General features: G+C 56.7%; 1 protein-coding gene across 1 annotated transcript; it reads right to left on the minus strand.

Annotated features, from left to right (window-relative positions):
* Positions 1-1,455: 1,455 nt before the first annotated feature.
* On the minus strand, positions 1,456-22,325 carry KCNH6 (potassium voltage-gated channel subfamily H member 6). The gene is made up of 13 exons (XM_028087540.1): positions 22,250-22,325; positions 21,229-21,459; positions 16,022-16,183; positions 15,714-15,919; positions 12,094-12,519; positions 10,369-10,768; positions 9,106-9,305; positions 8,624-8,876; positions 5,335-5,528; positions 3,684-3,768; positions 2,938-3,106; positions 2,034-2,220; positions 1,456-1,740 (listed from the first exon to the last, which is right to left on the minus strand). Exons 1-13 carry the CDS (start codon positions 22,323-22,325, stop codon positions 1,456-1,458), a joined length of 2,874 nt encoding a protein of 957 aa, XP_027943341.1.
* Between the last annotated feature and the right edge of the window lie 884 nt (positions 22,326-23,209).

Genomic DNA, 23,209 nt, shown 5'->3' on the forward strand with positions numbered 1-23,209 from the left:
ATTCATCTTCAAAATTCTTTCAAGGAGTACCAAAAAAGGACTGAGGACTGATGATCAGGTACTTTTGGACAACAGCCCGTTATTGGAGCGATTAACTGCACATGTTCTCAAGCCAGACCATATGGATTGAAACCATGTCCTCCTTTTCCCATAATGTTAGGCAAGCTTCCTTTATTTTTTTTAAAGATTTTATCTACTTATTAGAGAGAGAGAGAGAGAGAGCACAGGTGTGTGGGAGAGGGCCAGAGGCAGAGGGAGAAGCAGACTCCCCGTTGAGCAGGGAGCCTGACACGGGACTCGATCCTGGGACTCCAGGATCATGACCTGAGCCAAAGGCAGATGCTCAACCAACTGAGCCACCCAGGCGCCCCAAGACTCCTTTTTTTTTTTTAATTGAAGTATAATTTACAGAGAGAAGTACACATATTTTCACAATATGAAATACACTCACGTCCCCATCTCCTAGATCAGGAAGCAGGCAGGCACTGGCACCCCAGACGTCCCCCTCATGCTTGCATAAATTTCTTAGCCTCTCACTGCTTCTGATCCCTCATCTCTGAAATGAGGCCAACAATACCGACCCCACAGGGTTGTGGTGAGGCTTAGTGAACTAGTATCTGCAGAAATGTCAGCAGGGGCATGGCACAGGGGGAGCATTATGGAAGTGTTTGCTGTTGTCATGATTCTTGATGGTGACCAAGTCAGAGCCTCTCCAATTCCCTTTACCCCAGCCTGGCTAGAAGCCCCATGCTCCTGGGCCTCCTGCGCCCAGCAGAGCACCTTGAGGTTCCCAACACACATATCCTTGTGGGAGGGACTTGAAGAAGACCACAGATGTTGGACTCACAGCACGATCAAGGACAGATGACCCTTGGGTAAGTAACGCACCCAGCCCAACATGAAATGTGCAGACTTTATTAGCTGTGAGATGTTCCACTGCCCGGTAGAGCCCCAACGGTCATCACAGAACCATGAGGGGTGGAGTGGCTGGGGGCTGGAGCTCTGTGCCCTGATGTGTCCACTACAGAAGACACTTTCATCCCCAGCTAGTTCAAAGGCTCTTGGCAGGAGGTCTCACTAACCTTGGGTGCTGAGCCGTGAAGCGGTAGATAGTTCTGAGCCGCAAGGTGATAGTACCCAGCTGAGAGCAAGGTTTTCATGCAGATCAGAAATTTCTTTCTTCAGTGACACCTCTGTCCTGTAAGCTACCCCTACCCCCACGCCTCACCCACCCTCCACCAGGCCTACCGTCTAAACAGAGCCCTAGAGGAGTCTGGCAAAGTCCTGAGCCTCTTCACCCATGCCTTTGTGGGTCACTTGGGTTGGCAGTTTGTAGCTGCAGTAGGAGAATGATTTTCAGAGGCCCATTTGGCAGCTGTCTGCCTCCCCCAAATCCTTCACTCTCGCCCACCTTCAATCCCCTCATGGTATCTTTTATCTTGGGGTCCAGTGGCTCTAACTCCCTGCCAATCCAGGATCTGAGCCATGTCTCTGGAACTCCAGCTGCTGGGGGACCTGGCCGAGGCGTTCAGGAAGGGAAGGAAAGCGGGGACCACAGACGAGTCCCTGTACCTCCAGGGGATGAAGAGGTGAGGCCAGGGGTGACAGGAGCCCCTTAAGCTGCTCCTGTTCTGAGGATACTGTGAAAATTTTGTCTGTTGCCACGGCCAGTGGAGGCATCCTGGAGGAGGAGTTCCTTTGCGTCGGCCTATACTTGTTCAAGTCACCACAGCTTGGGACCTGGGGGATGGGGGTGGGCAAGAAAGGGGGAGGCCACCAATTTCAGGGATGGGAACTGGCAGGAGCTGTGTCCTGTTGCCCTTGTCCCAGCTGTGGGGTCTATGGTTGCAATCTGGGCTTTGCCACCACCTGTCCAGGCTGCTTGTCAGGATATAAAGGAGGACAGCAGAAGCAACAGCTGCTCTCTGGCCACAGAGGCTCTGGGCTTGATGCCACATTGAGACCAAGTTCAGGGTGGGGCAGACATGCAGTTGCCTCCAGGAAAGCCCTTGGGGATCCCTTCATCTGCTCACCTGTTCAGGGGTCAGACCGCCCTGGGGCAGACTAGTGCCTGGACTCTGAGTGGCTGAGACTACAGGAAACAAGGCCAGGTCATCGGAGGAAGGGGCTCCCAGAATGTAGCCAGTGTGACCCTGGGGCGGGGGCTGCTGAAGGAGCTGTAGGATGCGGCTGAGGTCTGAGGACACGCGCGACTCCAACCTGCCACACAGAACCCCACAGTCAAGGTCAGGGTCAGAGTCAGCATCAGGGTAAGGGAGAGCCGTTCAGGTCCTGAGGCAGTTCTCAATTTTGTAGCCTGCATGCCATTCCTGCTGGATAGAATGGCAGCCTGGGACCTCCCTGAAGCTACTTCCCTGCTACAATCCACAGCCCCTGCCAAAATTTCCCTTGGCACTGACTTCAATAATAACAGTGACCAGGCAGTGTGCACACCTCATTTAGCCCTCATAAGGGAGCTTTGGTATGGGTATTCTGATTATCCCTATTTCATAAAAGGGCAAACAGAGGCTCCGAATAGTTAAGTAACTTGTCCACATTCTTGCTGGTCAGTTGCAGAGCCAGGTTAGGAGCCCAGGACTAATGCCCCAAGCCCTTACTCTACCACCACAGCCCTGCCATCCACAGGCCACACCACCTTTCCAAGGGTCCACAGAATTTGTTTCTGCACGAGGTTATGCCCCTCTTCCAAAAAGGCTCCCTTGGCCTGTTTTGGGGTTTGTTAGGACAAGCCATCCAAGGAACTGGGCTTAGTGACATAGGGAAGGGAAGACCTGCAGCTAAATGGGGCTAACCATTCTAAAACCCACAGGGTACCCAGTGATGTCCCTGAGCCACCAAGAGGGGGCACCCGTGCCTAGCCCACTGCTGGGCCTGCTCTCTGCAGCCACCCCCATCCCTGGCCCACAGGACACTCACCTGTTCATCTGGGCCTGGAGATGCTCTAGCCTGGAGCCTAGCTCCCGAGACCAGCAGTCTGGGTCTCCCTGAGGGTTAGGGGAGCTGTGCCTTGGCCTGGGGGGCACTTGCTGCAGCAACTCTGGCCAGAGGCCAGATGCATCTGAGATGCTCAGGGAAGGGGCTGTGGCTGCAGGAGGGAAAGGGAAGCCTGAGCTTCAGTCTGGCTGGTTCCACAGGCACGACCTGGAGCAGAGCCCATCCCCTTCCCCTAACTGCCATGGGAACACATGGGGCTTGAGCCAGCAGATCCAGTGGATCTCCTTACCTGGGTGCCCTGGAGTACAAGGTCCTATCCCCACAGAGGTCTGGCTTCCAGTTCCCAGAAAGCTGTAACCCTGGGAAGGGGACTGGGGCCCCGGCTTGGGGGCGCTGACTGGGTGGGGACAGTCCAGCCCTGGCCTCACTGTCCAGAGAGCTGCAGCCCAGCCGCTCCCCTGGTGCCTTGATGTGAAACCCCAGGGGGCTGGCTTGTATCCACCCCTGGGGACAGCCCTCACTCAGGCTCTGAGCACACGGGGGCAGGAAGGAGATAAGGGTGTCTATTACTGAGCCTCGGAGAGGGAGCCCCTCTCCTCTCATCAAGGGGCTAGGGAGGTCTCTCCCAAAGTGACGCAGATCAGGAAGGACCTGAAAGGGGTAGGAGGCCTGGTCAGGGGCTTCAGGCTGGGCTGGGGCTGACACTGGTGGAGGCTGGCTTTGCTTACCTGACTGGTTGTCACCGAGGAAGAAGCCTTGGTGGTCTTGGGTGCCTAGAACTGGCTGGGGTGATGACTGCAAACCCCCACCTGCCTTGTGGGGAACAAGAGCATCAAGTAACAGGTACCAAAGCTGGGACAGGGTCTCTTTTTTCTCCCCTGCACCACGCCCGCTCCCGTTGCCCTTGAGACAACTAGGAAAGAAAGTGGTAACAGGTGGCTGGGCTTCCCCTGATGCTCCGGGAAGCTTCCTGCAGGTTCTCTGCTGTGCTGGTGGGCAGGAGATTAACAGGGGCTTAGAGATGTGCAGCCCCCACCCCCCACCCACCAAGAGTCTTAGGAGAGGCAGCCTTGAGCAGCAAGATTTGGTGGGGTGCGGGGGGAGGGGGACAGAGGAGCTGTTCTTGCAGTCCTCCCTTTCCTGAATGCCCTGGTGCTCCCGTCCTTAGCTTTGGCTACTGGGGAGTTTCCTCTGAGGAGACTGGGTCTGGAATCCCCAATCCATCCAGGATACCCTCAGCAGCACCCTTGGCAGACCACCCTCTTGGCACTATGAAACTTGGGGGTACCCAGGGGCTACAGATGCCCAGGCCATGGAGACCACATCTGTCTTGCCCTAGGGTCCAGCCACTGAGCACTTGGGCCATCTGATGGCTCCTAGGGGCTAGAGCCCCCAAGGCAGGGTCCTTACAAGATGTCTCCTAGACAGATCAGGTGGGGAGAGGAGAGACCGGTGGTGGGGAGAAGAGCAGAACGGACAGGGTGGGGATGGCTGTCCACAGGAAGAAAACCTGCCTCAGCGCCACCCTCCAGAAGCTGGGCGTGGGGCTTGAGCCAGCAGAGCCCCTCCTCCTGAGGCTGGGGGTGGGGGGCTCAGTGCCAGGGCCTCAGCCCCTGCTGCCCCTGCCAGGCACGCCTGCTCCCTCCTTTGCACTAGCTGATTCCAGACCCCCCTGTCCATACAGCCCCTTCTGGGCACTTCCAGTCTGTACTGTTGTCCCACTCCTTCGTAACCCTGAGCTCCACAGAAATTTGGTCTCCCCACACATCCTCGTGACTTCCTTGGTTATTTAACTATGAGGCTCTTTATTTTCCCTGAGTTGTTTTAGTCTCTTTCACTGAGTGATAAGCTTGTGAGGAGAGGCTGCTCTATCACTCATTTACACCCCTGGGACCTGGCACTGTGAGCCCCTGGATGCCAGACATCGCCCCCTTTCCAGCTGGGTGCCACGGGGTGGAAAAAGCCTCAGCTGTAGAGTCGCACAAACTTGAGTCACTCTTTGGCTCTGCATTTGAAAGTATGGCTTTCTGTATGGCGGTATGGCTTTGGTCAATGTATTCGTCCTCTCTGACCCCCAGTTTCTTCATCTAGAAAGTGGGGGAAATAACACTCTGTGCAAAGAGAAGACTAAATGAGATCATGTAAATGAAGCCGAGTTGGTGCTCAAAAATTGGTAGCTATCATCATACTTGGCATTATGTTGGCCACAGCAGACACAGAAGAAATTACAGTAAAGTATGCGGGATGGGGTTAAAAAGAAGGAAGGTGGTCGGGTGGGTCCCCTCAGGCCAGGCAGGCCAAGTGCTCAGCAGACTCCATTGCCCATTACCAGCTGGCCGAGGGCCACTCCCCTCCCAGGCCCACCCAGCCCAGACTCACGTCCCGCAGGTTGAAGGTGACTTCCAGCTTACTCCAGAAGCTGTCTGCAAACGCAGGGTACATATCCAGCACCTCCAGCAGGTCTGCCCGCTGGATCTTGTGCAGGTCACAGTAGGTCAGGGCCCGCACATCTGCACTGGACTTGCCCGGCTGGGCGTGAAGGCTAATGGGCTCCCCAAAGATGTCATTCTTTCCTGCCAGCCAGAGGGGCAGGGGTCTCTCCAGGGTCTGGCTCCAAGCTCTCCTTGGAAAAGCCTCCCTGAGGGGCCCTTGATCATGAACTACCGCCCCCCCACCCTGCCAATTTCAGGGATCCTGCCAGGCTGGGGCTTGGTGCTCAGGATCAAGCTCTGGGGACAAGGCTAGATGTGCTGGCTGGGGGTGGGGAGGGGTTGGAGGTGAGACCTGCCTTTTCCTTTGTTCTCTGAACTCTGCAGAGAGCACATACTGTCCCAGCATGTGGGTCTCCCCCAATACCAGTCTCCATTCTCCTCAGGACCACCCTCTATCAGAAGCTGCCCCCTTCCTATTTTCCGTGTTCTTTGGTACTGCCCCTATCCACCCCTCCACTCCAGGAGACAGTGGGCAGGAAGGGACACTAAAGGCTACCTGCTCAACCTCTTCCTTGCTCCTCAGCCTGGGGGTGCTGTGAGTTCAGAGAACCCAGGGCCAGGGGCCCCCTGCTGCCCCCAGGGCAAGGCCTCAGGCTTCTGTGTCTTTGTGTTTCCACAGCCTACTGTGGGGCCAGGTAACCGGTATGGCCCTGGCAGAGGAAGCCTGGGGAAGTCCCTTCCCCTCTTTGGACCCCACTGTTCTCATCTCTAAAATGGGTATAACCATATCTGCCTTGCCTGCCCCACTGGACTGTCCAGAGGAACAGATGTGTTGCTTGAGAAACTGCCTCAAATAGCAAGAAGCACCCGACAGGTTGGTGCCAGGTGTTGGGGGGGACGGATGTCCCAGGGTGGACATAGGCTGGTGACACTTGGGGCATGTGGCGAGGGTAGGAGTCCCTCCTGGTGCCAGGCCCACCGTGCTGGCCACAGGATATAATATGAATAAGATGTTATCCCACCCACAAAGAGCCCCCAAAGCCCCACAAGACAGGCACCTAAGCCACCAACTAGTTTATACATCATCTCCAGAGCCCTAGGACAGGGGAGAACCAAGAGCTAAGGGCCGAGGAGGAGGAGGGGCTCAATCTACCAGGGATAGTTGAGGAAAGGAGGGGGTGCTTACAGAAGATGTGAAGTGGGGGCTGGGTTGTGACAATGAGGGCTGGGCCCCCAGGAGAAGGGCAATCAGAGCAGAAGAAACAGCTGTGTGCTGCACAGTGAGGGCAGACAGAGGGTCCAGGGCTGGGGTGCCATGATTGCCTGACGTCCACTCCCCACAGGGAAGTCCAGCCCCTCAGCCTGGCAATATGACCAGGACAATGATGCATGGAAGCCAAGACCTGTTGTCCAAGAGAACAGGATCAAAGGTCACTCAAGAGGAGGGGACTGAGGTCCAAGGAGGGAAGGGACTTGCCAGAGTCACATATGAAATTCATAAGCTCGGAATCTGGGCAGCATTATAAAATGATGGTTATCCAGTAGGTGAAGGATTATGCTCTAATGTACATTTTCACTCAGGACAAAATGAGAGGATTTCAGGTCTCTAACTGAAACTTAGATTGGACTAGCTTCTTCATTATTAAATAGAATTATCATCCTTCCCACTTGGATGGCACTTCTAAAGTAGGCTGGGAGGGAGGGAATGTCTCAAAGAGGAGCCCATGGCTTGAACTCAAGTCTTGAAGGATGACCAGGGTCTGCCAGGCAGGTGCTCCGAGCAGAGTGGCAACATGTGCAAAGGCAGGGAGGTGTGACAGAGACTGCAGGTTAAAGCACTCTAAGTAGTTTGGATGGCTGCAGCATGAAGTACCAGGGGGGAGGGTGGCAGGATTTAGGGAGGTCAGATTGGGGAGGACTGTGCATGCTGTGATCAGGGGTTTACATGTGTCCTGAGGGTCATGGGGAACCATGAGAAGATTTTGAGCAGAAGAGGAATATGCACAGATGTGAATTTCAGGTCACTGGCAGAAGGTGAAGATGGAGTATGGGGGTAGACCACATGCAGGGACACAGGAAAGGAGCTCTTGACATGTGCCCAGGGAGGACGCGATGCAGGCTGGGGCCAGGCAGGGACAAGGAGACAGGGGTGGGACAGAGAAGTATTAATGAGAGTAACACACAGGAGTCTGTGGTTGCCTGGATGGTGGGGGTGGGGCAGGGAAAAGAAGGATGCTCCCCTGGTTGACTCCCAGATCTCTGACCCCAACAACGAACAGTTCACAGTGATGGGGATTCTGAAGGAGCAGCTTTTGAGGAAAGATGATGATTTCAGACACAGACATGTTGTTTGTTCTGCCTGTGGAATATAGGGCGGCCATACCCAGGAAGGAATGGAATATTCTGGTCCAAGGAGAGATTGGGGCCAGGACAGAGCTCTGCGGGTACTTGCGGATAGATGAGGCGGAGAGCATGGGAGCAAGGAGGTAGCTCAGGTGAGGGTATTGGGTGAGGAAAAGAAAGCAGAGCCCACACTTGGTGGACACCAGCTGAGGGCAGACCAAAGGGAGAGGACTGAGCAGAGGAACTGGAGAGGGCCTGTCCAGTGGGGTTGGAAGAGAGCCCAGCCACGGAGACCAAAGGAAGGAGAGGCTGACATCCTAATCAGAGTCTTGGGGTGGGCTGAAGTCAGGGAGAAGGCAAGAAAGATGAGAATCATCTCAGAGAGGTGAAGTGACCTGCCCAAGGTCACATGGTTGGTAAGTAGCAGAGGCTGAGCATGCCCCCAAATCTGTCCCCTGTCCAGTGCTCATATCCTTCCTCCAAAGGGTCTAGCTGTCCCTGTAGCAGCAGTGAATGAGACTGGGGTCCTCCCTCCACCCAAGACAAACCTTTGCCCTCTCACACTGAGTTCCCCAAGAGTGGAAGAAGGTAGGAGCCTTCTCGGACTTCAGAGTCAGACACATAGCCCTGGAATCCCTGTCTGGCCACTTGTCAGCATGACCTCTCTGAGACTCTACTTCCCTATCAGGAAAAATGGAACCTATGGTAGAGGTTTGTTTTAAGGATTCAGTGGGCTGGGTAGGCGGGGGAAAAAAAAGCTTGCCACCGTGCATGTGCACATGGCAGGCCAGTAAAAGATGCCACCATCGTTTAGGAATGGAGAAGTCCAGGCAGGACATCTCTGCTTCCACCCCACCCACCCATACCGGTCTGGCCCTCCCTGCCCGACCCACCTAGGATGGCCACGACCACGTCGTCGCGCAAGATCTCGATGGAGCCACGGGAGATGAAGTAGAGCGTGGAGAGCACGTCGCCGAGGTGAACCAGCGTGTCTCCCGGCGGTGCGTGGGTCGTCTTGAACTTGACGGCCAGCGCGCGCAGGCAGCCCTTGCTGGCTCCGCGGAAGGCAGGGCAGTGCTGCAGCAGCGCCCGGTGCAGGTGCAGGCAGATGTCGGCCTGCAGGCACTCGGGGAAGCCTTTCAGCACCTGCGAGGGGGGCGGCCGCGTCCAGCGGGGGGCGGCCGCGTCCAGCGGGATGCGGCTGGGCCTGGGCCTGGGCCTGGGAGACCGGGGCGGGGGTGGGGAACGGGTGGGGAGGGTGCTGGGGGTGCCCTGTGCCCAGGGGACCCCAGCCTCCCCCCGGGGGGCATTTAGCCAGAGCTGGGACTTGAGCTGGATCGCCTGCCCCACCCGAGGTCGGGCGGCGGGGACTCACCGCGTTCATGTCAATGCCGTTGGTGTAGGACCAGGCATGCTGGAAGTACTCTTCCAGGCGCTGCCGCAGCGGGTTTGGAATCTGGTGGAAGCGGATGAACTCCTTGACACGTAACATCTGCGTGTGGTAGCGCGCAGTGCCCGAGTACAGGCGCTGGATGATGGCTGACACGTTGCCAAAGATGCTGGCGTACATGAGGGCTGGGGTGAGGAAGCGGGGGTGCGGGGAGTGAGCTCCTCTGTAGCCCCACCAGGCCACAGCACCCCAGGGCCTGCCCCAGACCTCCTTCTCCCTAGGAGCCCTCTGATCAGGGGCCCCTCTGTCCAGAGCCAAGTCAGAGCGCCCAGAACAGCGCCAGGGCACACAGAGGGACAAAAGGCCCTGGGCTTCCTGCCTTCCTCCCTCTGTGCTGTGTCTCTTGGCACCTTCCTGGGCCCAGAGGCCAGACTCCTGAGAACTAGGGCAATGATTTTCTTAGTACAGATTTGTTTTCCTCCTTCAAGTTGTAAAAAAGAAAAGAAAAGAAAAGAAAAGAAAAGAAAAGAAAAGAAAAGGTATAATAAAGGGAAAACTCTTGGTCTCTGTTTTCACCCATTTTTTTTTCTTGTTTTTGTTTCTCTGGGCTTTCACATCTCTACTCTGAACATGACAACTTAATCTACGTGTAAAATTCCACACTGACTCTTGTGTTGCTAGACGAGGGGTCTTGGGAAGCAGGCAGCACAGTGCAGGGCCTGGGGCACACACAGCCGGAGGAGCTGACCCCCTGCGAGAAAATTGGGTCTCTGTGTAATCCTTGGCAAGTTAAGACGTCAGTCTCCCTGGTCTGGACACTGGGCTTGTAACATGGCCCCCACCAGGTAGTGATGAACACGAAGCATGCACCTTTGGCAAGCACTTACAAAAATGCCTGGGGGGCCAGCTTCATGGGTGTGTGACCTGTGCTAAGAAGGGCCCCATGCTTGGTTCCTGGCTCTGCTGTCACCATTCTGGAAATCCTTAAGACTTTTTAAGACTGTTTATGGTCCCCACATTTTCATTTTGTACAGGGCCCTGCAAATAATGGAGCTGGTCCTGGTACCTGGCACAGAGCAAGGGCTGTGCGTGTGTTAAATTTTGTGTATCTTGGGTGAACATATGCAAAATTCCCTTGTGCCACATGCTTAGTATTTGCCCATCACACACAACATTACTGTGTTATGTCTCATTAAGAAACAAAAATTGAATGCCACGGGTAAGGCCTGGGCATGAGGTGGCACTCACAGCCGATGAGCATGACGCAAATAGAGAAGACCTTCTCAGAGTTGGTGTTGGGTGAGACATTGCCGAAGCCCACGCTGGTAAGGCTGCTGAAGGTGAAGTAGAGGGCCGTGACATACTTGTCCTGCACCGAGGGGCCGGAGGCTGGGTCACTGCCATTGTAGCGCTTGCCGAGCTGCGCGCCCAGGCTGTCCAGCCAGCCGATCTTGGGCTCCAGGTAGGGCCGCTCCACGTTGCCGATGGCATACCAGATGCAGGCCAGCCAGTGTGCAATGAGCGCAAATGTGCACATGAGCAGGAAAAGTACAGCTGCCCCGTACTCAGAGTAGCGGTCCAGCTTCCGTGCCACGCGCACCAGCCGCAGAAGCCTCGCCGTTTTCAGCAGCCCAATCAGGGTTGTGGTCTGGAGGGGCAGGGAGGGGGCCATGGAGCCAAGGGTCAGCCCTGGAAAGGTTGCACTTAGGGCCACATTTGTTCACTTGTGCATACGGTCACACAGTCATTCAACAAACACTTATAGAGAAGCTGCTCTGGGCTCTTGGACAGTGCAGCACAGTGCAGCACAGTGGAGGACCTTAAGGAGCTCTCAGCCTAAAGCCCCAAACAGTGTTATGGTTGTGAGGACAGAAGTCCAGGGGAGCGCAGAGAAAAGAGAGGTCAATTCTATGGTGCAGGGTAGGGGAGGCTTCATAGAGGAGGTGACCCACGAGCTGAATCTTGAGAGATGAGGCTGAGTCTGCAGGCAGACAGGAGGCAGAGGGAAAGGCATTCTAGGCACAGGGAGTAGAATGAGCCAAGCAAGGCGTGGAGGCGTGAAACATCACAGCCCGCGTGGGAAACCAAGTGCAGTGTTGCCGTGTGGAGTGCAGGGTGGAAGATGGTGGAGTGGTGAGAGACAAGCCTGGAAGGTAGGTGGGCAGGGGCTGCTTCTGTGGGCCTCAAGGTCCAAAAAGAGTTTGGCTTTTATTTCAAACCACTGGGAAGCCACTGAAGGTTCTATAGTCTCAGATAAAGTATCTGAAACTGGTCCTGGCTTCTGTGTGGAGGGGTGACACTGGCAGGTGCAGGGCTGGGGCAGAGGTCAGTAAGGGGGCCGCTCAGTGTTCTGGCAGGGCAGTGGGGGTGGAGAGGAAGGGAAGAGATTGGCTGGAAGTGGGTGGGCATGGGAGCAGGGAGTGATGAAGGATCCCTCCTGCTGGACAGGCCGTTGAGGGGGTGGCTGGTACACAGAAGGCAGAGCTGATTTGAATGGAAAGCTGATCTCAAGGAGGTGGGGCAAAAGGACATCGTGGGACTAGGAGCCATGAGAAGAGCCTTCAAATACCTTCATGTCAGCTGTAGGAAGCGAGTGGGCATAGTGGAGGGTCTGGGGATGACAGAGGGGTCAGGCTGCCTTGCGGAAGCTGCCTGTGGATTCCCTTTCCGACTCCAGGGTAAGTGTGCTTTAGAAGCCAGCACAAGGGGCTGGGACTACAGAAGTGCCCATCCCAGAGAGGGCAGAATCCTGGAGCATAAGGAGGGCATCCAGGCCTAGGGTACAGCCTTGGCTGATCCTTCTCTGGGGCTAGGGGACAACACATGTTTGAGGCCCCCTTTCTACCCCCACCTGCTTTGGCAAAGGTAGTCAATGCCAGGTGCTCTCTGCACCCAGGACCATGGGGCTGGGAGGCCAAAGTGCTGGGACACAGGGGATGGCCACAGCAGCTGGCCTGAATGGGGTGTGCTCACCTCATCGGAGCCAGTGCGGAAGATGAGCAGGTCGAAGGGGATGGCGGCCACCATGTCAATGAGGAACCAGCCTTTGAAGTAGTGGACGGCAATGCGGCGAGGGTGGCTGACCACCTCGTCGTTGGTGTTGACATAGGTGGTGCGGAAGTTGATGACAATGTCCACAATGAACATGATGTCTACGATGAGGTCCACCACAGTGAGTGGACTACAGGTGTAGCCGCAGTCCACGCGTTGAGACTCGTCCTGGTCACTGAGCAGAAAGGCGGCCGAGTAGGGTGTGAAGACAGCTGTGTAGATGACCAGCAGCAGGATGAGCCAGTCCCACATGGCCTTGAAGGGGCTATAGTGCAGGAGGGTCCCCCGGTGGATGCGTGGTGCCTGCAGCTTGTACTCCGGCAGCACGTCGGCGCCCAGGGACAGGACCTGGGGGTGGGGGCCGTAGGGCAGTCAGCAGGGTGTCCATGACTAGTGAGACAGGTCTGGGAGGGATGAAGACTCCAGGGTGAGGCCTGGGGAGGGGGATCTGGGAGAGGGTGGGTGTTGAGGGCTGTGGAGGGCAGAGGGGATGAAGCAAAGATGGGGTAGAGCGTGTGTGAGGCAAATACATAAGGGGACAGGTGTGTTGGGAGTAAGTGCAGAGAGGAGACAGGATACAGGGGGAAGGATGCAGCTCTGTTGCCTAGTGACCCCGGGCTGGAAGCTCACCAGCTCCCTCACAAACGGGCCAGCCTGGAGTGGAGACAGGGCTGGGGGAGGGGGGAGGGCAGAGGAGAACCAGGCTCAGCGTCATCTGTGGGCATGTTCCAGAGAAGAACCTAGATCGAAGGGGTAGCTGGAGGTTCGATCCTCTCTGGTGGGTTTGGGAGGTTCCCAGTAGTCAGGATTCCTGATGGGAACAAGTCACTCCCAGAATAACCTCTTCATTCCTGTGGAGCCTAGGCCAGGGAGGGGTCTCCTTGGGGCCAACTCACAGAGCCTTCCATGGGAAGAGTCAAACTTGGGGTCGTGTAGCTAATCTGAGCCCTCGACAGGTCCTGGGCACCAGGAAGCCCCGACTACTTTGCACATGTACCAGGGTGTTTTGCTCATTACTTTCAGCTGAGCCCCCTTTTCTCTGCCCCTCCCACCCCTGCCTCTGAAACTATGGCCAACACAGGGTCACGAGGCCCAGCCCCACACGCCCAGGCTCTGGCCAGCTACCCAACACAAGAAACAGCTGGGGCATCAGGAAGGGCATGTGTTTTGAAGCCAGCCAGACCTTCCAGGTTGATCCCAGGCCTGATATTGCTATATGACTGTCTTGGGGCAAATTTTACAACCTCTATGAGCCTCAGGTCCCTCATCAGCCGAATGGATAACAAAGCACAACCAACTCCAGATGAGATGGTGCATCTCAATGGCACCTGCTGTTCTACCATAATCCCTCCTCCCCACGCATCCCATGTCAGGCATTGCCCCAACAGGGATGGAGCCTGAGGAGTGGCCCACTGACCCCACCACCACCGCTGGATAGGCCCTGGCAGATGGCCTCTGTTTGAGAAAATCTGTAATACAAGGTTCTGTCCTTGCAAACCAGATCCATTAACAGATGAGGTCACAATAAGGAAGATCCATCAGAGGGCTGGTTTCACCCTGTGGCTCCCTGATCAGCCATCTAAACCCCTAAAAGGGGTCACACTGTTCCCACCTAACAGTGACCCCCTACTCTGCCTTCAGGCCTCAGCTCCTATTCTGCCTCTCAGGAAGCCTCCTCCGACCCTCTTTCTTGGTTTTTCTCCCTGTCTCCCGTAAACACCCCTGAATACAGTTATTCTCCACTAAACAATAGGCCATCTTATATCCCCAGCACTTAGTCCACATGGGGGCTCAACTAAAGGGAGCGACCTCAGCCAACTGAGCTGAATGAGCACTGAGAGTCTGGGCCGCCATAGCTACTCCTCTTCTTCCCTGGCTGCTCAAGACCACACTATGATGGAACCCCGAAGCAGAGGGCCGGAGGGAGGCAGCAGGAATTCAGAGGGTGGGGGGGGCGGTGGATGAGAAGAGAACGTCCACTTCCTTAGGGCCCCCGGACAGGGGTGCCCTCTCCCCCACCACACAGACCTCCTTAGTTTCCCACTGCCTCTGAAGCCAGCATGAGGGCCTTTCCCAGTGTTGCCCAGAGCTGCAGGGTCCTCAGGAGGTAGGAACTCAGGTGTGAGGGCCCAGCCCTCTGAGGCCTGGTTGAGGCCCGGGTGACTTCCCTACTCCGGGCCCATGCCAGCCCCCTCCCCTAAGCTCTGTCAGGCACCTCTCCTACCTTAGGGCCCTTACGGGGAGAGCTAGTAAAGCCAAGACTAGCTGGGGTGGGGAGCATGATAGGAGCAGGTGGGTTGGTGGCGCAGGGACCACAGGCCCCAGCCAGGCCTGTCAGTCTTCACGGGCAACTTTCCAGTCTAACAGCCCCCATCACCGCTGTGCCAACCTGAGGGTCCTGGGGTGAGTGGCCCCGGCGGGGTTCCCGTGGCCAGGCCACTGGGCCACGCTGCCTGACCTCTGAGGGCCCAGCCCTGCAGTCTGGGATGCTTCCCTCCCAGAGTTCTCATGTTTGGGAAGGGGCTCGGTCACAGGGAGTTTCCATCCCACCTGCTCCATCACAAGTGAAAGGGGGCACAGGTGAAAGGAGGAAGAAGAACTGCCCCCATCCCCCATGAAGGCAAAGCCTCAGAGAAAGCTGGGTGGACGCCCCCTCACGCCTCCCACCCGCATGACCTGTATTTCCTCGCTCAGGCCTGGCCTAGCCCCCCCTTGATGCCTCCTGGGGACTGCATTACTCAATGTCAAAAGGGTCCTCAGAGACCACATAGTCCAACTCTCTCCCCATGAGAGCCCTGGGGCCCAGAAACGGGATAAGATTATTTGTCCAAGGTCATACAGCAAGTCAGGGGCAGGACTCTGGTCATCTGAACCTCAGGCAGGGCTCTTGCTTTTCCCTCTAGAATGGTGGTGGTGGTGGGGGGGACTGGGGCATCAGGCCCCATGCAAAGGCACATTGGGGTCAGCTGAAACAGAAAACCCAAGAAGGTTGGCCTTGGGCTGGCTGAGGAGGGGCTTAAGGGGAGGGAGGCATTCAGGGCATGATCCCCAGGAAGCTGCTCAAAGACAGTTTAAGATGCCAGGGCCAACTCCCCTCTGCCTGGCTGGCGGGGGAGGATCCAGTTGGGAGTGGGGGCTGGGGGGGGGTAGGGAACAGGGACAGGAACAGGGCCCTCCATCCTTCCTCTTCTCCCCTCAATATGGCCGACACTCCTCTCTCTGCTTCTCCTTTTTTGTGACCAGCAGAGGCTTGAATAGGCCCCCCGTGGTGGCCTGGGTGTCCCCCCATCCCAGGCTCCTCCAGACCTAGGATGTGGCACGATTCACAGGCTCTGTTGATACCGACCTCTGCTGGTTCTACCGTCAGGATGGTGGCCTCTAGGTCTAAGGAATCAGACTCCGGCAGGACAGGGGGCTTGGGGCTCAGACCAGACACCAGGGAGCTGGACAAGCTGACTGCCTCTGCCATCCCCAGCCCCAGGCCTGAGAAGGGACCCTTGAGGCCCAGCACAGCCCCGCCCACCCTGCCCTGCAGCCCGCACCTGGGTGACCTTCTCGGTGACGTTCTGGGTCCGCTCCACCACCTTGTGTGGTGCAATGATCTCGATCTCCGTGGTGGAGCCTGAGCGGTGCTTCTCCAGGTTGAACTCCACAAAGTTGAGCGTGAACTGTGGGATCTGGCCAATGGTCCTGTACTTGACCCTGCCTGTGCCAGGCCCCTGTGCACCCGGCCTGCCATGAGAGCCCTCTGCAAGCAGGCCCAGGGTCAGAGCAGCCAGGGCCAGGGGACCAGCTGCCCCATCTGGTACCCCCACTCACCCCTCCTACCACCACCTGCACCCCACCTCACCAGAGCCCAGGAAGCTCTGGGACAGCAGGCACTGGGACAGGCTGCGGCGCTCACTTTTGGCCAGGAGCTGCGCCAGGTCCTCGAAGTTGAGGATGAACATGATAACGGCCCCATCCTCATTCTTCACGGGCACCACGTCCACCAGGCAGCGGAAGCTGGAGGCTGCAAAACACCATTGGGAGGGGTCACGGAAGGGATCCTTTCCTGCAGTAACATGGCCAGGGGAAGCCAGGGAGGGGGCTGGGTTGAAGTCAAGTGAAGGGCAGCCACGGGACTATTGGGCAGAGGGTTGGTGATGCTGCCCAGCAGGTGTCCCACCCACAGGGTAGAGGTGGGGAGAGCAGCTTAGCTGCTCATTGGGAGATAATGTAGCATCAGGCCCAAGTCCACACTCAGCCTCCGCTCAGGGCTTAACCTTGAGGTTTGCTTCTGCTGTAATTAAAGCTGAGCAGATGGGGTGGATTAAGTGAGGTTGGGCATTCTACCCCATGTTGCTCTGGCTGGCCCTGGGTTCAGCTCTCATATTCCTGTCAAACAAAGATGCCCCACTCCCTCAATGCTGGAAGGAACTCTTGGAGAACACGCTAAGTACTGTGCATGGAGCCAGTTGGCAATTTAGGCCTCAAGGTCCATGGTGGTGCCCCGTGGATCCTCGGGTGGGGCAGACATATACACCCCCTCCTCCATTCTGCAGAGCCTGGGGTTCTGAGAAGCTGACTGGCTAGGGCTGGAAGGGGACATGAAGTGGGGCTCCCTGAGCTCTCAGCACATAATAGCTTGGAGAGGAGAAGGGACAGGTCCAGGATGAAGACACTGGAGTGAAGCCCAGGCTGCTGCCCCAGGCCTTGAAGGCGCTCAGGGTCCCAAGGCAGAGGTGCTGGGACTGAAGAGCAGGCAGAGCAGTGGCCTGGGGTCTGGAGAGGGAGAGAGATGGCAGTGTGGGGACAGGCCAGCCCCCTTCTGCCACTCTCACACCCTCTTGGGCAGCTTAGACCTAGCCGTTGGCCCTCTGTTCTTTCTTGGTTTCAGGGTCTCCCCCACCCCACATAGGTGGATGGGAAAAATCAAAGCTAAGACAACCACATACCCCCAGAGCCCAGCCTATGGGCTGAGAGGGTGGGTGGGTACCCCATAAGCCCCCTCTCCCTAGTACCCAGTGGTCCCATGTCCATCAGCTCAAACTGTTGGTGGGTATCAGGCCCAAAGGGCAGGATGCTAAGAGCAGGGGCCTCAAGTAAATATGCAAATCAGAAGGCAGAGCTGCCCTCCCTGAGGGCAGGTTTGGGTCTGTCTCATGTGTGAGGGGCCAGTACCTGTCCCAAGTGTTGTGTGTTGGTTGAGAGAATGAAAGAATGTGTAAATGTGAGTGGGCGGGAGGCCGGTTGGCAGAAGCATTGCTACTTTGGGGTCCATTAGGATCTCTCTTCCCCCAAACTGCCTCCTCACACCATCAGCACTGGGGTACAGCTGAGCGGCCCTCATCCTCCCTCCCACCTTCTTCCCTGGGAACAAGAATCTCCTGGATCAGATTCCCTGACTCCCAGGCACCAGGCACCCATCTGTCAGCTGCTGCACTGGGCCCCGGGGGAGACATCCACACCAAGGAGAAGCCACCCACCTGCCTCTGTGACCACTCCTAGGCTCACAGGGCTATAGGCTCAGCCTCCCAGACCACAACCTGACACTCCTGTCAGCCCCGGGACACGGTGAGCCTTGGACACTGGGACCTAGCCAGGAAGTGTCATTGGCCAGTGGTCCGAGACATCCCCCCCAAAGCCAGACTGTCTCCTCACTCTCTGGCACTACAGAGATCTGGCCTGGGAGAGGGCAGGGAGAGGGCAGAGCTGGGCAGGGCCTCCAGGCTCTCTATGCTGCTGGGGACCATAGAGGCCCAGTCTTCAAGTGGCACCCACTGATGCTCTCTTTGGAGAACCGAGGCTGGGAACAGACCAAAGACCCATCATATCAGTGAGGGCTGGAGGGGAGCTATGCATGGCATCCCATGCCCGACCTTCATTCTTGCTGCCTGTAGGGTGGGCAGAGACAGGAGGCTGTGAGCATTTAGATGAGTTCCGAGCATTCTTTTTCCACGACCCTAGGCTGTCCTTGCTCGCAAGTAATTGTGTCTGGGTGACCAGAAGCAGGTGGGTGTGTCGCCCCAGGTTGTACCCAGGAGTGGCAGTGTCCCTGTGCTCTTGCTTCATTGCTGGAGGGGGAGCCACAGTCTCTGCCTTTTCTCCCTTCCAGGGGCTCCTTCCGGCACCCACCTCATCTCTGACCAAGGGCAGCAGATTTTTCTGCCCCCTGGGACGCAGCCCTTCTCTCTGCTCTTCTCTGCCTCCTGGATGTGCTCCTTCTTTCAGTTTCCCTTTGCTCCCACCCCCTGCCCCCTGGCCCTTGCCCCTCCTCCACATAGCCTCCTAGTTGTCTATCACCCCCATCTCTTTATGCCCACCCCGTCCAGGGTTGCAGGGGGCCCTCAGGGAGAAGCTGGTGCTGTAGAAAGCTGACACTAAGAGGGTAACAGGGGACGGTGGCCTCCTGCTTGGTGCTTCTGGCATGCATTGAGTGAGTATGTGGAAAACACTGGAGCCTCAGACCTCAGCCCTTACCCTGTCCTCCTCATCCAGAGCTGAGGACTGGAGGAGCCCAGGCATCCTCCAGTGTGGCTTGGAGATTAGGAGACTCTCTGGTTTGGGGTCATTAGTGAAGAGGGCCTGACAAAGGCAGGCAGGGCTAAGGCTCCTCTAGCGGGTGCCCAGTGGGGGCAGACAATGAGGTGGGGGAGATCTGAGTGCTCTCCATCCCTCCCTCCAGACTCTCATTAGTTCTAGTCTTGTGACTGTTCCCATTCCTCCTTATCTGTTGTATTCTTACTTTCCTTAGTAAAGGCAGATGGAGGAAGAGTCAGGTTCTCAGGGGTCTCTGAGTCCTGTCTCACAGGGTAATTTTTGCCAAGTGCCCCGGCTTCTTTGAATCCAACGCCGTGCAGCGGTATAATGTGGAAATAAATGAACACAGACTTTTCATTTTGAGTTGGAGAACCGTCAGTGGATTACCCTTTTAGAGGAAAAGAGGATTATAAATAAACCAGCTAGAGTTCTGGTCAGGACCCTTTTCCACCTCCCTGGAATCAGGGGGAGGGGGTGAGAAGAGGTATTGACTGGAGGAGAGAAGAAATCGCCATTAGGATGCTTGTCAGGAGGACTAAAAGTTGTATGTGAATATGATAAAAAAAGAATCATGTGGTCAGAGTGGACCATAAGGTGAACATTAAGTTATCTGAGCACCACATCCTTTCCTTAGGGTAATGCAGGCCAAGAAGCTATCTTTTCTGGGTTTCAGGCCATTCTCAGGTAGGTTGAAGGGTAACAGGACAGAGAGGGGCTTAGGGTTGGGTGGCATAGGCTGGGATTTGGGGGCAGCAGATATGTGGTAATTTCCCATTTTCACAGAGGGCCAGCCTCCAAGACTAGGTCCTGGAGTGTCTTCTGATGGCTGGCGGACCCCAGCAGGGTTCTGAAGATCTGATTCCTGATCTCAGAGGTCCAAAGCCTGGTCTTGATCTCTGGCCCCTGCCCAGGCCCATGCAGGGTGCTGAGGAGACGCTAAGAGACCTGATCTGACATCCCCAGGAGTCTGAGATCAGCCCATACCCTTCTGGGGCCCAGGTAGAGCTCTGGGGTCGAAGAGAAGGACCTGTTGTCCCTCCCCCTTTCCTGCTGTCCCATCCTATTCCTGGAGGACTCTTCTCACTCCCCTGTCACCTCCTCCTTGCAACGATGTGAGGAGGTGAGGTCACAGCTTTTAAAAATATTCTAACTTCATGAACCCCATGAGTGCTGCTGAACTAAGCCAGATTCTTCCTAGAGCCCTGTTCACTACCCCTGCGTCCGCTTGGTTGGCAGCAGCAGGAGGCAGTCAGGGAGACAGCCAGGACCCACCCGTGAAGTACCCTAGAAGCCCTTAAACACAAACATGCACACACACACACGCTCATGTTCACATCTACATTCATGTTCTACACACACCCCAGGCCCCTAGGACCCAGGTTCTTAGTACCCCTCAGTCCCAATCCAAAGGAACCTGCCCTTTATCTATGCTCAGGTGGCTCTCGTGCCTGCCTTCTCCAGAAGTCTGGCCTCTGAGCAGAGGCAGTTGGGGTCCTTTCTCCCTTCTTGGGATTACTCAGAACAAATATCCCGAGGAAAGAATCCAGAGACTTGGGTTCTGGCCCCAAATTGGACCCCAACAGTAGGATCTTGGGCAAGTCCCTCTTTTGTCTTGGGCCTTGGTTTCTTCATCCATGAAATGAAGGGATTTATCTAAGCCACTGGTTCCTCAACTTGGCAGAACATCAGAACCGCCAGGGAGATTTCTCCAAATGCACCTGTTTTGGTTTCAACTCACACCTCTGAGTCAGCCTCTCTCTAGGGAAGGTGTGTTTTGGAAAACACGCCCCAGGTAATTCTGATGCAGAACCAGGGTGGGGGGCCATTAAGTGATTTCAAAAGGACTTTCAGGATCCTAGTTGCCACTCATCTCTCCCTTCCCTTCCACCCACTGTCTGAGACACTGAGGTCCTAGGGGGAGAGTCTTAAAGGGCCACAGAGCTCTGTCCTCAGCTCCTGCCCCATGCTTCTGTTCTGCTTGCAATAAACATGGGCTGGCAGTAACATCCCAAACTGGAGGAGCCTCTGGGCAAGGGCAAACTCCAGACTCTATCTCCCCAAGGATCTGGGGCTGGGTGAGACAGGTCGACTCCCGATTCCCAGCCAGTAGCCCCCAAGCCTTGCCTGCCCACAGAGGCATTGAGGGGGTGACTCCTCCTCTAATCCCCAGAGCAGACGGAGATGAGGAAAGGTTAATTTTCATTCCAGCTGCCTGACAGCTGGGGCTGACAGTACAGAGTGGGCAGCCAGGAGACTGGGGACATGGGGGAGGGATGGTGGAGCGGGAGACCCTGCCTGGAGTGAGGATCAGTCTGTGAGTCAGCCTGGTCCCCAGCTTCGGAAAAGGATCTCACAAGGCATTGTATTCATTGCCCTTTGCTCCCCCCATGCAGATAAGGAAACTGAGGAGCAGAGAGGAGCAGGATTTTGGGGGGCCTCTTGTCCCTGGGTCAGTGCCCTCCCGATGGCCACTCCGGCTGGACAAGAGAGGGGCTGAGTCAGCCCTGCAGAACCTGTGGCCCGAGGGAGCCTCACCATCCTTGCGGTAATAGAGGATGTCCACCTTGCACTCCTCGGTCCCCAGCAGGGCCTGTGCTAGGCGGGACTTGGCGCTGCACGGAGTATTGGGGCCTGTGAGGAAGTCGCAGGTGCAGGGTCGTTGCATAACCTCCACTCGGGAGTAGCCGAAGAGTTCACAGAAGCCGTCGTTGCAGTAAATGATGGCACAGTTCTCCATCTGCGCATTGGCTATCAGGAACTTCCGACCTGGGGTGGGATGTGGGAAGCCCATGGCAACCAAGACTGGGCAACAGGGGGCGGAAAGATCATAGGTATTCTTGGTAGCAGTGAGGGGGTGTCTAGATGGGGGAGCAGAGCAGTAACCAGAATGAGGGAGAGAAGTCAGGCCTGGCAGGGGTGGGAAGACCTAGGAGGCCAGAGTCATGGGGGATGGTCATGGAACTCTTGAAAGTCATGAGGGTGATGGTAAGGATGAGGGATCAGAACAGTGACCAGAGAAGTGGGGGAGGGGAAGTCAGGCCTCGGGTCGTGGGAAGACCAGGGCAGTAATGGGGTCAGTGAAGTGGGAAAGAGGCCCAAGGCTTCCTGGAGTCAGTGCAGGGAGTCAGGAAGAGGGAGCAGGGATGTGAACAGATGGGGCCCAGGCCTGGTGAGAGCTCCTAGAAAAACTAGAGTGGCTAGGATCAGGAAGTGAAAAGGAGGGATCAAGGAAACCTCTGGAGGAAGTGTGGGGGGTGTCAGGAGGAGGAAGCAGGACAGTGATAGAAGGGAAGGTCAGTGATTGGGGTACCAAGAAATCAACTTAGGGGAGGGGAGGCGCTGCCCTCTGCCTCTCCTGCCCCAGAAGAGAGCCTGGCATTTGAGGTAACTGGGGCTCGCTGGAACAGAAGGTGTCCGGGGACATTAAAGAGAAGAATTTTGCATTCAGCGTCAGTACCCCCCACCCTGCTCCAATCAAAGTAAGTAAAGGGGCCTCGCCACTCCTGCCACCGAACGAGGAGTTCAGATCGGCCCCCACCTCAACGCATACACTCACTCTGGCCCTCGAACTTGCGGATGATGGTGTCCAGGTACGTGTTTTGGGGCGCGACGTGGCCCCTGCGGACAGGCATCTTTCTGTGGCAGCCTCCGCCCGGAGCCACCAGTGCCCCGGCTCCCTGCGTCTCCGCCTGTCCTCGGGCTCAGTGGCGTCCGGTTCCGGGTGGGCGCAGCCCCCGGAGAGGGCCGCGGGGCTCCGTGCCCCGGCTGCCCGCCTGCGCCTACCCTCTGCTGCCCTGGTCGGCCCTACCAGGCCGGCCGCTGCCGCGCCGCACCCGCCAGGCGCCGGCCCCGGAGCTGTCCGCGCCGCGGTGCTGAAATAAGCCGCGCGGCGGCGGGGCGGGGTTCGCTGGGCGGGGGCAACTTCTCCGGGACCCGACGGGGCAGGGGCGGGGCCCTGACTCCTAGGGGGCGGAGCTGGGCAGAAGTGCAACACCAGGAATGGGTCTGGGCTCCTCTCAGGAGTTTCTTTCTGCTCCTGTCCCACCGGCCAGTGGCCTCAGCCCCTCTCGGACCCTCTCCCGCTACCAAAGGGCAGTCCCCGGGCCGGGTCTTTTAGGTGGAGGGTAGGGAGGGGGGAGCAGTTGTTTGAGCCCTCAGGTGGTCTTTTACTGACTGTTTCTTTCACGGTTAAACAACATTTAACCCGCTCTTGCTGCGTGACCTCCAGCTGAAGCCCAGTGCCCATGCTCCTAAGTGGCAAGCTCAGTGGGCTTGGCTCTGGGAACATGGGGTAGGAGTACATATGAAGGTGTACAAAAAAATATACAATCAGGTACCTTCTTCAGAGGCCTGAGAGCTCTTAGCATACAGGCACTGCTTAAGGGGGAGAACGGATTTAAAGCCACCTATTAGCAAGTGACCACTGATAAAGTGTCTGACTATTGACTGAAAATGAATACACTAGAAGAGCAGATGGGGATGGGGTGAGGTTTATTGAAAGAGGCTTCTTGGAGAG

This window comes from Eumetopias jubatus, unplaced genomic scaffold (genome assembly GCF_037043125.1).
Source record: "Eumetopias jubatus isolate StellerSeaLion01/CBP00866 unplaced genomic scaffold, mEumJub1_p1.0 scaffold_10, whole genome shotgun sequence".
In the NCBI taxonomy this organism is placed as follows: domain Eukaryota; kingdom Metazoa; phylum Chordata; class Mammalia; order Carnivora; family Otariidae; genus Eumetopias; species Eumetopias jubatus.

What these genes read in the sequence shown, in the direction of transcription:
- KCNH6 (XM_028087540.1), bottom strand. Translation starts at nt 22,325, where the DNA reads ATGCCTGTCCGCAGGGGCCACGTCGCGCCCCAAAACACGTACCTGGAC. An exon ending in ACGGCATTGACATGAACGCG is followed by an intron (nt 8,877 to 9,105) that starts GTGAGTCCCCGC and finishes CCCCCCTCGCAG; the next exon opens with GTGCTGAAAGGCTTCCCCGA. An exon ending in CTCCAGGCCCAGATGAACAG is followed by an intron (nt 2,221 to 2,937) that starts GTGAGTGTCCTG and finishes TCTGTGTGGCAG; the next exon opens with GTTGGAGTCGCGCGTGTCCT.